Source organism: Brachyistius frenatus, unplaced genomic scaffold (genome assembly GCF_029030835.1).
Source record: "Brachyistius frenatus isolate BFR_SWC_R1_liver_20210118 unplaced genomic scaffold, ASM2903083v1 Contig_185, whole genome shotgun sequence".
Classification (NCBI taxonomy): Eukaryota; Metazoa; Chordata; class Actinopteri; family Embiotocidae; genus Brachyistius; species Brachyistius frenatus.
In genome coordinates this window covers 60,573-75,187 of record NW_027210784.1, presented here as the reverse complement: position 1 = coordinate 75,187, position 14,615 = coordinate 60,573, and the positions used below count along the sequence as shown (strand labels likewise).

At 40.0% G+C, this 14,615-nt stretch overlaps 1 protein-coding gene across 5 annotated transcripts in view; it reads left to right on the top strand.

The window, feature by feature from the left end:
- myo18ab (myosin XVIIIA b) overlaps positions 1-14,615 on the top strand; it is a 114,807-nt gene that overhangs the window by 76,477 nt on the left and 23,715 nt on the right. For all 5 annotated transcript variants that reach the window (XM_069718040.1, XM_069718038.1, XM_069718037.1 and 2 more), the window contains 9 exons: positions 1,015-1,126; positions 2,066-2,193; positions 4,260-4,414; positions 4,695-4,818; positions 7,352-7,459; positions 7,721-7,813; positions 9,377-9,487; positions 11,937-12,041; positions 13,137-13,283. In XM_069718040.1, the coding sequence (XP_069574141.1) occupies positions 1,015-1,126; positions 2,066-2,193; positions 4,260-4,414; positions 4,695-4,818; positions 7,352-7,459; positions 7,721-7,813; positions 9,377-9,487; positions 11,937-12,041; positions 13,137-13,283 (1,083 nt within the window). The remainder of the gene's footprint in view (positions 1-1,014; positions 1,127-2,065; positions 2,194-4,259; positions 4,415-4,694; positions 4,819-7,351; positions 7,460-7,720; positions 7,814-9,376; positions 9,488-11,936; positions 12,042-13,136; positions 13,284-14,615) is intronic.

Genomic DNA, 14,615 nt, shown 5'->3' with positions numbered 1-14,615 from the left:
CGGCTCAGATGAGAAGAGGTTCAGTCCCCTCTCTGCATGCTGAATTGTCCTTGGGCAAGACACTGAACCCAAAGTTGCTCCAGATGGCAGATGAGCATCTTGCATGGCAGGTTGTCACCATCGGTGTGTGTGTGTGTGTGTGTGTGTGTGTGTGTGTGTGTGTGTGTGTGTGTGTGTGTGTGTGTGTGTGTGTGTGTGTGTGTGTGTGTGTGTGTGTGTGTGTGTGTGTGTGAATTGTAAAGCGCAATGAGGCCGTAGACTATTTAACTTTTAGTATTTACTCCGTTTCACGGTGGACAGCCTCATCTCACCCCGACATGAACCTTCTAACCTTCATCATATTCATGCTTTTGCCTCACTTCATTTGAATTACTGAATCATAGTAGAGGCTGACCAGTGTTGTCCTCTGTTGCACCACATTAAGGTACCGCTTTCCATCATATTACAATACAAATACAAATTCAAAACATTAGATTCAACTCTTAACTTATTTGTTGATTAATACCTTCAAGTTTTATTTGCAAGCAGTCTTTGCTTCCCCAAAAATATCTCTTTTTACAAACTCTACACATTCATATCTCAGCAAAGCATTTATTTTTTAAACTAAACACAAACTGGAAATGATTGTGACCTAAAACCTCAGACAAACCATTTCTTTGTACTCCCCTTGCTGCGAGTGCTTTCTGAAAGAATAATAATAAAATAAAAGAATTAAAACCATAGATGATGCATTTATATAGCTCTTTATCTAAAGTGCTTTCCAATATTCTTCTCATTAAGCCACACACTGATGAACTGACCTGTGAAGGCAACACCGGGCGCCGTGTCTTTAGTATCATTATACAATGTTAGTAATAATATTGGTTGATGGGCAGACGGACTCGGAGCTCTCAGCAGATGTCTCTACGTTTGAGCCCCGACATGTGAAGAACCTGCAGAACTCCTCGGTTCATCTGCTGACACGGACACTGACGTGTTCATGTGAGTCACGAGCATCTCTTCCTCTTCTGCCAGGCAAAGTACGACAGCGTCAGCAAACAGATGGAGTCCATGGAGATGGAGGTGATGGAGGCTCGACTCATCAGGGCTTCCGAGCTCAATGGAGAGATGGATGACGACGACACAGGTCAGACGAACTAATAAACTCCTTCAGCACAGCAGTGATTCCTAGTCTGCTGTTGCAGAAAAAGCTTAAAAGTAAAAGTAGTGCAATTACCCTTAAAATAGTCTATGGGGTCATAGTGTTAAAAAAATAAAAAAGGTTCGGTGTTAAAGTTGACGCAAAAAAACGCATCACAGACCAAAAATAAAGAAGGAAATTGATTAAATCCAGCAAGAGTAGCAAAAACGAATTTATTCCAGAATAAATATGGTATTTGCAATTATCTGTGAATATATGAATATTTTAATTAAGACAATAATTGATATGGATAAAAGGGCATCAACTTAATGGTTAGCCTATTTAATACATTTGGTCAATGCATAAGTAAATTCACGGTTTTCAATATTGTCGTTTCTGAAATCCCTTTTTAATACTTTTTTTTATTAGTTATTCAAGTGGTTTAAAAAAAAAAATCTGCTGTCAGTTTATTGGAAAACAAAATCACATCAAACATTGCAGTTGCATCATGATTTCTGAGAAAAGCTACTTTTAAAAGGACACATGTTTAATAATGACAATCACAAATAAAGTGTAAAATCCTGCAGGATATTAGTCACCAATCACATGTCAAGAACTGGTGCTCCTCTTTCAGTTGAGCTTTTATTCAATTAAAATTTCTCCATGCATTATGGGCACAAAGCAGTTTGACAGACACGGGTATAGAAATGTAGGCTGCTGTTAAATCGTCTAAAAGGACATCAGACATCCTGAAAAACTGAATGTGTCTGTTTTTGTTGAAATGTCGACTTCTGCACTATACAAATGTTTGAATTGTCGGCCATTTAAATTGTCTTGAAGCCGTGGGACCCTGTACACATGTTTGTTCATTCAGTTTTTCAAAGAGAGCGCGGTCATTAGAGGTCGTGTAATGAAGCTGCGGTTGTGAATGTGCCGATGTGACAGGTGGAGAATGGAGGCTGAAATATGAACGCGCCATCAGAGAGATTGAGTTCACCAAGAAGAGGCTGCAGCAGGAGCTGGACGACAAGCTGGAGGTGGAGCAGCAGAACAAACGGCAGCTGGAGAGGAGGGTGAGTCAACTTCTGTTCCACATTTAGAAATGGTAATAAAACATGTCTGACAAATCCCACATCCAGTGTACATACAGGTAAGTTGTTATATGTTGCGCCAGGCTTCCTTGCACTGTTATACTGATGATATTTATATTCACCGGCCCGTTAGAGCCTCTGAGTTCTCCACACGACTTATTGACGTGAAAAGCTGGATGCCACAAAATGTTCCTACAACTCAACTCGGGCAAAAACTGAGATTCTTCTAATTGGTTGTCCACACTTGACCAAACAAGTCCAGCCATCTGCTGGCCCGCTTCTAAAAGTTTTTCGAACACCATATCACAAAGCTGTTTTTATCACCTTCGAAAAGTCTCAAAAATACATCCTCTTTTAACCTTTCACGATGCTGAGACCATCGTACACGCCGAAACTACGGCAACAGCCTCTTCACCTGCCGCCATCTAACTGTTGACTTTTTAGACACTTCGTAGCCTCTCTCCCTCCTATTAAGCTGACCTGATTCTGAGATCCTCGGACAAAAAACTTTGATCTGTTCCGGAGACACGTCTTTAAACTTAAGGGTGACCAAACATTTTCAGCCAGAGCCCCCACGTTATGGAAGGAGCTGCCTGAGGAAATAAAGTCTGTAGAGTCAGACATCTTTTAAATCTTTTCTTGAAACAGACTTCTATCGGAGAGCCTTAATAATAATAATAATAATAATAATAATAATAATAATAATAATAATTATTTGTATAGCACCTTTCATACAAGAAATGCAGCTCAAAGTGCTTCACAGCAAAATAATTACATGCATTGTTTCACATAAAAACAGATATAAAGAAACATTACAAAATATAGAAAATAAATTAGATAAAACAGATAAAATGCATAATAGATAAAAGGCATAAAAAGGAATACAAGTGGAAAATATAAAACCGAGCAATATGCATTTCAAGGCGTGGTAGTTCAAGTGCATGGCAGGTGTAAGAGAGCATCAAGAGTAGCTAGTTAAAGGCTGATGTAAAGAGATATATTTTGAGCTTTCTTTTGAAAGTATCAACTGAGCAGCTTCCCTGATATCTAACGGGTAGTTTGTTCCACAGCTTTGGAGCGTAGCTGACAAAAGATGAATTTTCTTTCGTCTGTTAATGGGAACCTCCAATAAACCAGCAGCAGATGATCTCTGTTCCTGAAGGCTCATAAGTAAAAAGAGAGTTAGAGATGTAACTCGGTCCGACCCCATTAAGAGCTTTGTATGAGGAGGAGGAGCTTAAAGTCAGTCCTGTGTCTTACAGGCAGCTGGTGCAGAGCAGCTACAACTGGACTGATGTGTTCTCTCCTCTTGGTTCTGGTTGATACTCCAGCTGCAGCGTTTTGGATGAGCTGAAGTCTCTCTGTTGTTTTCTTTGGTCGTCCAGTAAAAAGTTCATTACAGTCGTCCAGTCGGCTGGAAATGAAGTTTCAAGGCCCACATTAACAAGGTGACCAAAACTTATTTTATCTACCTGAGAAACATCGCTAAGGTGCGGCCGTTTATAAATCAGACAGATTGTCAGCATCAGACAGATTTTCAGCATCTGTCTGATTTATAAACGGCCGCACCGTAGCGATGTTTCTCAGGTAGAAAAAATAAGTTTTGGTCACCTTGTTAATGTGGGCCTTGAAACTTAGATCAGAGTCTAAGATTACACCCAGACTAGTTACCTCTGATCGTACCCATCGAGTTAGTTGCCCCATATCTTTTCCTACGATTTCTCTTTTGTTTTTGGGGCCGACGAGCAGGATTTCTGTTTTATCCTAGTTTTTTCCTGATTTTTTGTTGATTTTAGTGATCAACTCTTCAACTATTCTTTTATACCATATTTTAATTTGTTTTTATGGTTGTTTTATACGATTAGTGGGTTGTTAAGGCTTGTTGTTTTGTTTTAATGGCTTATTTTATGTGTAGCATTGAGTTTAGCATAAGTTTAGAAAAGTGCCATAAAAATAAAGTTTATTATAATTTTTTTATTATTATGATGATGTTTATTTGTGTGCAGCAGTGTCCTGATTTGTTGTGCATGTGTGTTGTTGTTGTGCAGATAAGCGACATGCAGGCTGATAACGAGGAGTCTCAGAGAAACATCCAGCAGCTGAAGAAGAAAACACAACGAATGACCTCCGAGCTGCAGGACACCAAACTGCACCTGGAGGGTCAACAGAGCCGCAACCACGACCTGGAGAAGAAGCAGAGGAAGTCAGTACACACACACACACACACACACACACACACACACACACACACACACACACACACACACACACACACACACACACACACACACACACACACACACACACACACACACACACACACACACACACACACACAGTCCACTAATTAGCATTGTCAAAACACTGATGACATCATAACACTGTCAATACACCGATGACATCATTAACACTGTCAAAACGCCGATGACATCATTAACAGTCAAAACGCCGATGACATCATTAACACTGACCTACTGCTGCAGGTTTGACAGCGAGCTGAGTGCGGCCCAGGAGGAGGTGCAGAGGGAGCGGACCCTGAGGGAGAAACTGGCCCGAGAGAAGGACGTGCTGACTGGAGAGGCCTTCAGTCTCCGGCAGCAGCTGGAGGTCCGTGTGGTCCGACTGCATCACATCCCTTTGATACGGGAGGCGATCACATACAGTTGAAACCAGAAGTTTACATACACTGTGCAAAAAGACACAAACACTTTTTTTCTCACTGTCTGAAGTTAAATCAGACTAAACCTCTCCTGTTTCAGGTCCGTTAGGATTACCAAAATTATTTAACTTTTGCTAAATGTCACAATAATGAGAAAGAGAATTTCTTAGAGAATTTTATATTACTTTCTTTGAGGTCAAAAGTTTACATGCACCAAAAGTACTATGTCTTTAAACAACGTGGGCAAGCCCAGATGATGATGTCATGGCTTTTGAAGCTCCTGATAGGTTAACTGACAACGTGAGTTAATTGAAGGCACACCTTGGGAAGGCCACACCTCAAACACTCTGCTTCCTTGTTTGAAATCATGGGAAAGTCAAAAGAAATCAGCCAAGAAATCAGGGAGAGAATCGTGGAGCTCCACAAGTCTGGTTCATCCTTGGGTGCAATTTCCAGATGCTTGAAGGTGCCACGTTCATCTGTGCAAACAATTATACGCAAGTATAAACATGGGAATGTCCAGCCATCACACCGCTCAGGAAGGAGACGGGCTCTGTGTCCCAGAGATGAACGTGTTTTGGTCCGATATGTGCAAATCAACCCCAGAACAAAAGCTAAAGACCTTGTGAAGATGATGGCTGAAGCTGGTAAGAAAGTGTCATTATCCACAGTAAAACGAGTCCTGCACCGACATGGGCTGAAAGGCTACTCAGCAAGAAGGAAGCCATTACTCCTAAAGAAACATAAAAAAGCCAGATTACAGTTTGCAAAAAGACACCAAGACAAAGACCTTAACTTCTGGAGACATGTCCTGTGGTCTGATGAAACTAAAGTGGAGCTGTTTGGCCATAATGACCACCGTTACATTTGGAGGAAAAAAGGGGGAAGCTTGTATACCTGAAAACACCACCCCAAGTGTGAAGCATGGAGGTGGCAGCATCATGTTGTGGGGCTGTTTTGCTGCAGCAGGAACTGGAGCTCTTCATAAAATAGACGGCATCATGAAGAAAGAACATTACCTGGAAATATTAAGGCAACATCTCAGGACATCAGCCAGGAAGCTCAAACTTGGGCGCAAATGGGTCTTCCAAATGGACAATGACCCGAAGCATACTGCCAAAATAGTTAAAAAGTGGCTTGAGGACAACAAAGTCAATGTCTTGGAGTGGCCATCACAAAGCCCTGACCTGAATCCCATCGAAAATTTGTGGGCAGATCTGAAAAGGCGTGTGCGAGCGAGGCGGCCAACAAACCTGACTCAGTTCCACCAGTTCTGTCAGGAGGAATGGGCCAGAATTCCAGCAGAGTACTGTAAGAAGCTTGTGGAAGGATACCCAGAACGTTTGACCCAAGTCATGCAGTTCAAAGGCAATGCTACTAAATACGAAGGAACTGGATGTAAACTTTTGACCTTGAAGAAAGTAATGAAAAATTCTCTAAAATATTCTCTTTCTCATTATTGTGACATTTAGCAAAAGTTAAATAATGTTGGTAATCCTAACGGACCTGAAACAGGAGAGGTTTAGTCTGATTTAACTTCAGACAGTGAGAAAAAAAGTGTTATGTCTTTTTGCACAGTGTATGTAAACTTCTGGTTTCAACTGTACATATGTATTTATCTAATAACACACCTACATACGTAGAAGTATGTACTTCATGTTCTCTTCTCTGTGATGTCCGTTCATACTCCACCATGTTTATTTTATGCAACGTAGTTTTCCATTCATAGATGTTTTCAGACAGCTGAATCCACAGTTTAAATACAGAAGAGAACATCGTTATACTCCTGCATCATAACCAGCACTGTAAAAACCACAGGAAGCACTTCTTTACTGAATACTGTTCCTCTCAGCCGGACTTCGTGCCATCGTACCTTCAGTGTTCATTACTTTATTCGCCTCTGGAATTTTGCAAAATTGAATGTTTCCGCAGTCATTGTCATTATTAATTATTGACTGATTATCTATCCAGCGGTCGACACAAACAATGAAAGGGAAAATTCATGACTTTTCACGTTTACTCAATGTTGCTGGTAAATGTTGTTGTTGACAGGTAGGGTACACCTGGACGGGTCAGCAGTCCATCATATCTATTCAGAATGATGAATTAACCAGACTAAACGTCTCAGGTGAAGCTTCCTGCTGCTGCACACCTATCAAAAGAGCTGGTAAAAGAGAAAAAAAAGACCAACTCAGCAGACAGGGTTTCTAATCGAAATGCGATGTAATCGAGGTTGTAGCTGCGTTCATGTCGATGATTCACTTTTTGTTTCGAATACAGTCCTTGTGGAGAAGTCATATTCAGGGAACTGAGGTGTCAGAAGTTTTAAAAATGGACAAGCCTGACATGTACCTACCTGATGAGCTGAGTACATCACTGCTTTATATATATGTGTGTGTGTGTGTGTGTGTCAGTTCTCAGTTCCTCTTCCATGTTCCCACTGATATTCCTGACGTTCCCATATCCCTGTTGCCACTGCAGGACAAGGATCTGGAGGTGTGTGCAGTCAACCTGAAGCTGGATCAGCTGGAGGCAGAACTGCAGGACCTGAACTCCCAGGAGTCCAAGGATGAGGCGTCTCTGGCCAAGGTCTTCTTTATTTCTGTCTCTTATGACTCCTGTTTTTGTGTTTTCTTGGATTTATTGCTGTATTTTCCATTTTTGCAATGACGCTCTTTTTGCGGAATTCTTATCTTTAAGTGCCGAAGGGGTTCTGTTTGAATATAGCCAATGAAGACATGCTGTCTAAACACAAGTACAAACCGCATTAAACAAGTCAAATTGTCTCTGACAATTCACAGGACGGTGCTCTATTTGATCACATTAATATATGTATTCTTTATTATTCAGATGAGGAAGCAGCTGCGTGACATGGAGGCCAAAGTGAAGGACCAGGAGGAGGAGCTGGACGAGCAGGCCGGCACCATCCAGATGTTGGAGCAGGTACCAACAGAGCTCAGTGCTCCCACACAAACTCCACCCTGGGTTGTTGCTGCTGTCTTTTATGACAGCTTTCTGTCTGCTGCTGCCTTTTCACTGCAGCTGAAACCATTCAGTCGCACTGGTCATCTTGGACTCTCTTCTAACTCATTGGTTTGTAAAAAAAAAAAAATTAACAAAACCGCTTCGATGATCAATCTGTGATTTCTCCTGTTTTCCTTCTCCTCAGTAGATTATCGATCACAACATTCAGGATGATCTCAATGTTTAACTGACAGTCAGTCTGTTTGAAACAACACAGATCAGCATGTAGTGTGTTGATGATGTCATAGTTTGACGTAATGATGAAGGTGCCTGAATCACAGGTACTCAAAGATTCTGATGAAACTTCATCCAGGAAATCCAGTTTGACTCTGCGTTGAGGGTAAATGAGGAATTTCACCATTTATGTTGTAGACAGAATAAATACATTGTTTAAGTTTGTGACCAGACAAAACGGTTCAACCGGTTCAACCCCGTCACTTGATAGGGAACAATTCTCATTAATAATCCTCAATGTAGAAAACCAGGCGGTTCACATCCTTCTTCTACCTGGTGCTGCTACGAGCCAACAGCTGGATCGGTGAGGAGCTTACTAAACGAACTAAAAAAGACTTACTCAGCATATGTCACATTACAGCTGAACAGTCTGGTTGAAGTGACATTGCTCATATTTTCCTGATAACTGTACATCATGATACACCAATTATATTTATGAATCATAATAACAAAAAAAAACAAGAACAAAAACTTTGATTTTCTTTTCAGTTCTTTAAGTTACAATTTACATGAAAAATATGAATAAGATAAATATATACAAATATGTTGGTCAGTGAAATTCCAAATTCAATCGTGGTAATTACAGTTTCTGGTCAGGTGTGTTTTAGTTGTGAACGAAGTTTGTAATGTCAGCAACATAAAATTATGATTAATCACTACAAATAATCAAAATGAATGATTTAATTGTACTTTTCTCTTAATTTTATGCCACTTGATAGTCTTGAGCTTAATAATAGTTTATTAATACACATTTATACATTGAAACATATAAACAGAAGGGCAGATATGATATAAATAACAAATTACATATACAAAACCTTTTACTGAAATATACAAGGAAATTACCAATAATAATAATAAACGCTATGCTGAAACTAATTCATGAAACTACAGCAGAAGCAGATCAATGCAATGACTTCATTAAACGAGTACCAGCTACAACGATACCATCGCAATGATGGCGAGGATGTCATTATCATGACAGCTTTAAACATAGAGTGAAGGGTCCAAGTCCAACGGCACCGGCGTGGACGAGAGTCCTGTGGATCAGAACATTAGTTCTGCTCATACAACCCCAACTCGCTGTATAAAAACAGTTCTCACCTTTAGAAGCAGATCAGCTCCCCGCAGGACACAGAACAGTCGTCAGTACTTTGGAAATACGCTCAGTCGTGAATAATATATGGAAATAAGGTGGAGAGGTTCTTTAAGCCGTGACGAGTGTGATGATCCGTGTTTTTTTTTTAGGCCAAACTGCGTCTGGAGATGGAGATGGAGCGTTTGCGCCAAACTCATTCCAAGGAGATCGAGAGCAAAGACGACGAAGTGGAAGAGATCCGACAGTCCTGCAGCAAAAAGGTACTCGCTGCGCATGCACGGAGTTTTATAGTGTTCACACTGTTTGTTTCACAACTGCATTTCTCAACACTTTTTAACACATAATATGCAGGTAAGTATACCGATACACAGTACACACAACAACAAACAAATGCAACACTGGAATTACGACCAAAAGACAGCGTGTTGGAGTGATTTATAAATCCCTGCTGTGGAAATACATTTTAAATTCAGCACCTTTCCTCTTTCATGAACACAATACTAGCTCTTATCTTTTGTGTTTATTAACCGGCCCTACATGTTTTTTATTTTTTATTTTTATTAATTAACATATGACGAATGTCTACCCAGAGTTTTATTACTGCAATAATCAGATCATGTAAATTATTCAACTTTTTTCCTCAGTCACATTTGTTTATATGAGAATAATGGCTGATGGATTAACTGCTGCGTGATGATATGGTAGAGATGCAGGGCTGTAGAAAAGGTTATAAAGCCATTTCTAAAGCTTTGGGACTCCAGCGAACCACAATGAGAGCCATTATCCACAAATGGAGAAAACATGGAACAGTGGTGAACCTTCCCAGGAGTGGCCGGCCGACTAAAATTACCCCAAGAGCGCCGCGACGACACATCCAAAGAACTGCAGGCCTCACTTGCCTCAGTTAAGGTCAGTGTTCATGACTCCACCATAAGAAAGCGACTGGGCAAAAATGGCTGCATGGCAGAGTTCCAAGACCAAAACCACCGCTGAGCAAAAAGAACATTAAGGCTCGTCTCATTTTTGCCAGAAAACATCTTGATGATCCCCGAGACTTTTGGGAAAATACTCTGTGGACTGACAAGACAAAAGTTGAACTTTTTGGAAGGTGTGTGTCCCATTACATCTGGCGTAAAAGTAACACCGCATTTAAAAAAAGAACATCATACCAACAGTAAAATGTGGTGGTGGTAGTGTGATGGTCTGGGGCTGTTTTGCTGCTTCAGGACCTGGAAGACTTGCTGTGATAAATGGAACCATGAATTCTACCGTCTACCAAAACATCCTGAAGGAGAACGTCCGGCCGTCTGTTCGTGACCTCAAGCTGAAGCCAACTTGGGTTCTGCAGCAGGACGATGATCCAAAACACACCAGCAAGTCCACCTCTGAATGGCTGAAGGAAAACAAAATGAAGACTTTGGAGTGGCCTAGTCAAAGTCCTGACCTGAATCCTCTTGAGATGCTGTGGCATGACCTTAAAAAAGCGGTTCATGCTGGAAAACCCTCCAATGTGGCTGAATTACAACAACAACTCTGCAAAGATGAGTCGGCCAACATTCCTCCACAGCGCTGTAAAAGACTCATTGCAAGTTATCGCAAACGCTTGATTGCAGTTGTTGCTGCTAAGGGTTATTAGGTTATTAGGTTCAGGGGGCAAACACTTTTTCACACAGGGCCATGTGGGTTTGGATTGTTTTTTTCCCTTAATAATAAAAACCTTCATTTAAAAACTGCATTTTGTGTTTACTTGTTATTTGACTAATATTTAAAATTTGTTTGATGATCTGAAACATTTAAGTGTGACAAACATGCAAAAAAATGAGAAATCAGGAAGGGTGAAAACACTTTTTCACACCACTATAAATTAGATGAAAGGACTCTTTAGCCTTGATACACAATCTTCTTCATTCTCCTGCTACTGATTTATATGAAAATACAAGCTACTCTGGTTGTTTGAATTTATCTAATTTTGCAACCTCTGAAATAATACGATATTTATTTATTAATAAGGTCAGTTATCAGTGCATCAGTTATCAGTGCATACTCTCAAGCTTAAGGTTCCCAATGTGAGTCAAACACTGGTTCACAGTAAGATCCTAATGACAACTTAAGATTTGGATTTCTTTCATCACAGAACCGATTTTCATACACCTTCTGTCACCAAAAATAATGGGTGACTTTCAGAAAAAAAACAAAAACATTTCAGGATATTCATGGTCACCTGACTTAAGCCCAACCATCAGCCCAGTATTTTACACCTGTACATATTAAGATCAAAATGAACCCATTTTACCTGCCAAAAGTGAAACGTGTCCCTTGTAAGCACAACAAAAATATATCTTATAATCTTATTGGCACAAGCTTTGCTTCAAAGGAGATAAAACCCATTCTGTTTTAATAACATTATGCCTCCCTTGTCGCAGTACTCCCACATTAGATATTTTAGACACGTTAGCAGGACTCCGGCAATCGCAAACTAAAGTTCATCATTTTGGATCAGACTGAAATATCTTGGCGAGAACCCGGTTATCTCTCAAACCACCCATATGCTGTTCTGTCAAACTCCTTTAAATGAGAAGAGAAGCTTTAAGGGACAGTAACAGGACTTCACAAGGCTTCAGACTTGTTGAAACTCGATACTGCATCTTAATTATTGTCTTGATACTTTTGTACACACGTGATCCGATTTGTGTTCTTTTGTGTTTTTAGCTGAAGCAGATGGAAGTCCAGCTTGAAGAAGAGTACGATGAGAAGCAGAAGGTGCTCAAAGAGAAGAGAGAGCTGGAGTCGAAGCTTCTGTCAGCGCAGGACAAGGTGAATATACTGTATCTTTAACTACACCTGTACAAAACACTTGATCTGGACGAGTGTATTCCCTCTGTGTATTGACAGCACATCAAACCCCGTTCAGTATGTTGATGGATTCAATATTAAAGGAATGTTAGAAATGGTATTTGTTGAAGTCCTACTGCTGCTCAGCTGTGTGAGTGGAAATGTGGAGGTTTATATGATTTAAGTGGGTCATTCGTACTGACTGAATCAAATATTTATCTGGCTTTGTCAACTACGATGAAAGAGCCAGGGGTACTGATGAAGATACTAATGTCCAACTTTGACAGTGAGGGAACAGGAGAGGATCAGCTTCCTGAAGCCGAACCATTTCCCGTTAATGATTGGTGTCTTCTGTATTCACTGACTACAGTATATTCATTTGTTGATTATACTGGGCCCACTGAGTTTCTTTTAGTGATATAAACTGCCGTGAACATCTTTTTAATTTCAGAGACTTCAACAAATGCCGAGTCTGTGAACTGAAAAGGTTAATTCTGAATATTTCTCCCGGAACTAAAACAATGAATTGATTAGCCCTACGACAGAAAATTAATCAGCAGTTCTTTGGAAAATTTATTCAATAATTTTAATAAACAATGGCATCATTTTACTTGTTGACCTCAAGATTATTTTATGAAACTGTGGTATGAATGTTTCCTAAATATTTAAAGACTGTCATAGTTAAATAATTTCATTGATTCACTCACTCGCTGTGATCTAGTCTTCTCAAATATCTTTAACATTGTGAATGTTGTTTATAATAAGTTTTGGTAAAGTTAATAAACAAGCCCTTTTAATAAACACCTTAACACCGAAGAGAAAACACCGACATGTACATTAATCATTTTGTTGGTACTTACTTATAATAGTAACAGTACCCGTATTGTAATTGTTGACTGAAACACAAAATAATGATGTTGTATCTACACTGTTTTAGTTTTAAAGCCAAACTTTTGAATTATGGGTGTAAATTTAACTCCAATATATATGATACATAATTTAGATACTGTGCCTTTATCTAGTAAAATGGGTCGACACACGGACCAGTCCCACTAAACCCCAATATCTGTTTCCAAGGTGAGAGGTGGTGACTTAGAGACAGAGAAGCGCTTGAGGAAGGACCTGAAGAGAACCAAGGCTTTGCTGGCTGATGCTCAGATCATGTTGGACCACATAAAGAACAACGCACCCAGCAAGAGAGAGATCGCCCAGCTCAAGAACCAGGTATCGCCACAAACACACCACTCCATGTGTCACTGACTTCACCAGTTAAAGAGACAAGGCACAGTCTACCGATGGTCTTTCGTAGAGGTCATCAGATCTAGTTTGTATCATGTTTCACATTTTGGACAGTTTTGCTGTATCATCACTACATATTCTATTCTGAAATATGAAGATGGCAAAAAGAGGTTAATTGGAATGTAAAAAAGTTCAGCTCAACCACGTTACAAATTAAATTCAGTTCAATTCAATTTTAATTGTATCGCACTATACAACAACACAAGTTATTTCAAGGCATTTAACTTAGTGAAGTACTTACAACAGAACCTTACAAGATTATAAAGAGGATCCAGCAGTTCAATGATTTCCACCTCAGTGACTGCTGGTAGAGAAAAACTCCCCTTTAACAAGAAAAAAACCCTCCAACAGGGAAGGAAAAACTCCCCTTTAACAGCAAGAAAAACCTCCAATAATTGGATGGGAAAAGTCCCCTTTAACAGGAAGAAATACCTCCAACAGGGAAGGAAAAACTCCCCTTTAACAGGAAGAAAAACCTCCAACAGGGAAGGAATAACTTCTCTTTAACAGGAAGAAAAACCTCCAATAATTGGATGGAAAAACTCCCCTTTAACAGGAAGAAAAACCTCCAATAATTGGATGGGAAAAGTCCCCTTTAACAGGAAGAAAAACCTCCAACGGGGAAGGAAAAACTCCCCTTTAACAAGAAGAAAAACCTCCAACTGGGAAGGAAAAACTCCCCTTTAACAGGAAGAAAAACCTCCAACAGGAAAGGAATAACTCCTCTTTAACAAGAAGAAAAACCTCCAATAATTGGATGGAAAAACTCCCCTTTAACAGGAAGAAAAACCTCCAATAACTGGAAGGAAAAACTCCACTTTAACAGGAAGAAAAACCTCCAATAATTGGAAGGAAAAACTCCACTTTAACAGGAAGAAACCACTGACATAGCCAGGTTCAGAGCTGGGGGGGGGGCATCTGCTTCGACCGGTTGGGGTGAGGGGGGAGGAGGAGAGAAAAGAACAGCAGTAATTGCAGACCATAAACATGCAGCTTCAGGGCCAGTGATACCTGCAAAAATAAAAAAGAAGCACAAAACCATTCAAGCAAGGAGAACTGCTTAGAGATAACAAATGATAAACACAACTATGGGAGAGACAAGGCATGAAGTTCATGATGTTATGGAGCATATAAAGCAGCAGCTTCAGCCTCAGGAACAAAAAGCAGGGTGTCATTCTTAGACTCTATTAGGATAATATGGGACACTAACATCTTTCAAATAAGATGGAGCTCGGCCATGAAGAGCTTTTTATAAGT